This window comes from Asparagus officinalis, chromosome 10 (genome assembly GCF_001876935.1).
Source record: "Asparagus officinalis chromosome 10, Aspof.V1, whole genome shotgun sequence".
NCBI classification, from domain to species: Eukaryota; Viridiplantae; Streptophyta; class Magnoliopsida; order Asparagales; family Asparagaceae; genus Asparagus; species Asparagus officinalis.
The window spans coordinates 18998900-19000311 of NC_033803.1; the positions used below are offsets into that span (position 1 = coordinate 18998900).

At 39.4% G+C, this 1412-nt stretch overlaps 1 protein-coding gene across 1 annotated transcript; it reads right to left on the reverse strand.

Annotated features, from left to right (window-relative positions):
* Nucleotides 11-390, reverse strand: LOC109826319. Its single transcript, XM_020393339.1, is given in 3 exon segments — nt 11-116; nt 185-236; nt 238-390. Coding segments are annotated over 3 exon segments (261 nt in total). The 5' UTR covers nt 372-390; the 3' UTR covers nt 11-41.

Genomic DNA, 1412 nt, shown 5'->3' on the forward strand with positions numbered 1-1412 from the left:
CCCCCCCCCGAAAAAAAAAAAGAAATCAAATCGAAAATTAATTAATTAGTTTCCCTGGATCGAGGAGGCTTGATCCATCTCCGAACCTCAACACCAACCTCCTTCGCGTCGCCCACCTAACAAAATCCAACTAATTCACCATAAAAAAAATCAAAAAAAAGAAGGAAAGAAAACGAAAACTTACGGTGTGAACGCCGGTGGCAGCTAGGGTTCCGGCGACGGCGGAGGCGGCGGCCGAAGAGGGTGGCGATGGAGAAGGCCTTGAAGGGCATCATGTGCCCGCTCTCCCCGCATCCTCTTCTGTAGGAGAAGACGCCCAGCGCTATCTGGGCGCCGCTCGCCGCCGCCCACCACCATGCTTCGTCTCCCATGGCTAACCAGGTGAGAAAGAAAAAACTGTCTAGGGTTTCTTTTTCTTTCTCTAATCCGCTTCAGATCGGTAGATGGGCTTGGGACTGTACTTGGGCCGAGCGGAGGCCCAATACTGTAACTAGTTTTGTTTTTTTTTTTCGCTCTCACAACTTACAAGCACGAGTATTAATAGGGGTAAATTACACTAAACCCACGAGCGGTTTCGATGTAGGGGTACTAAACCGTATCCGTATGCGAGGAAATATCCGTAACCGTATCCGTTAGGATACGGATATGGATACTCAAATCTATAACGAATAAGATATGATTACAGATATGGTTTTGTAATGAAATATCTGTATCCGTATTCGAAATATACGAATACATATTAGTCATATTCTTACGATAATTTCAATTCTTAGATTATGGATTTATGGTTAATTTTGATGATCAAGATGTCTAATCTTAACTTTTCAGTTATAATGAACATAATAATGAACTTTTTTGTATCACATGAACTATATTTTTCTCAATACTATCTATTTTTCTCATATACGTTTTGTATCTGCATGCATATCCGCTTATATATCCACATGTATATCTGTAATCGTATCTGATTTTAGCGGATATGGATATGAATTTTTTATACCAAGATATATTTGTATCTGTATCCGATATGGGTAAGCGGATACGAATATGGTAAACATCATGTCTGAGCCGTATCCGGACCGAATGCACCCCTATTTTGGTGTTTTATAGTAAACCCTAAATAGATCTCGAAAGCGCACTAAACACCCAATAACTTTAAATATTGCAGAGAATTTCCTGTAAGTTTTAGAGATTTGCAGAAAAGCACTATAAATTAGAACCAAAAAACACCATAAAAAGGCATGCATTTTGGAAGTTGTTGGGGGTTTACTGTAATTTACCCAAAAGATAATTTAGGGTTTTTCTTGGGGGTTTTCCACAAAAGTCATTGGGGCTTTAGTGTTATTTTGAAAACTATTAGGGGTTTTTGCAAAATGATGAAAGTTCTTGGGAGCTTAATGTAAACCATTACT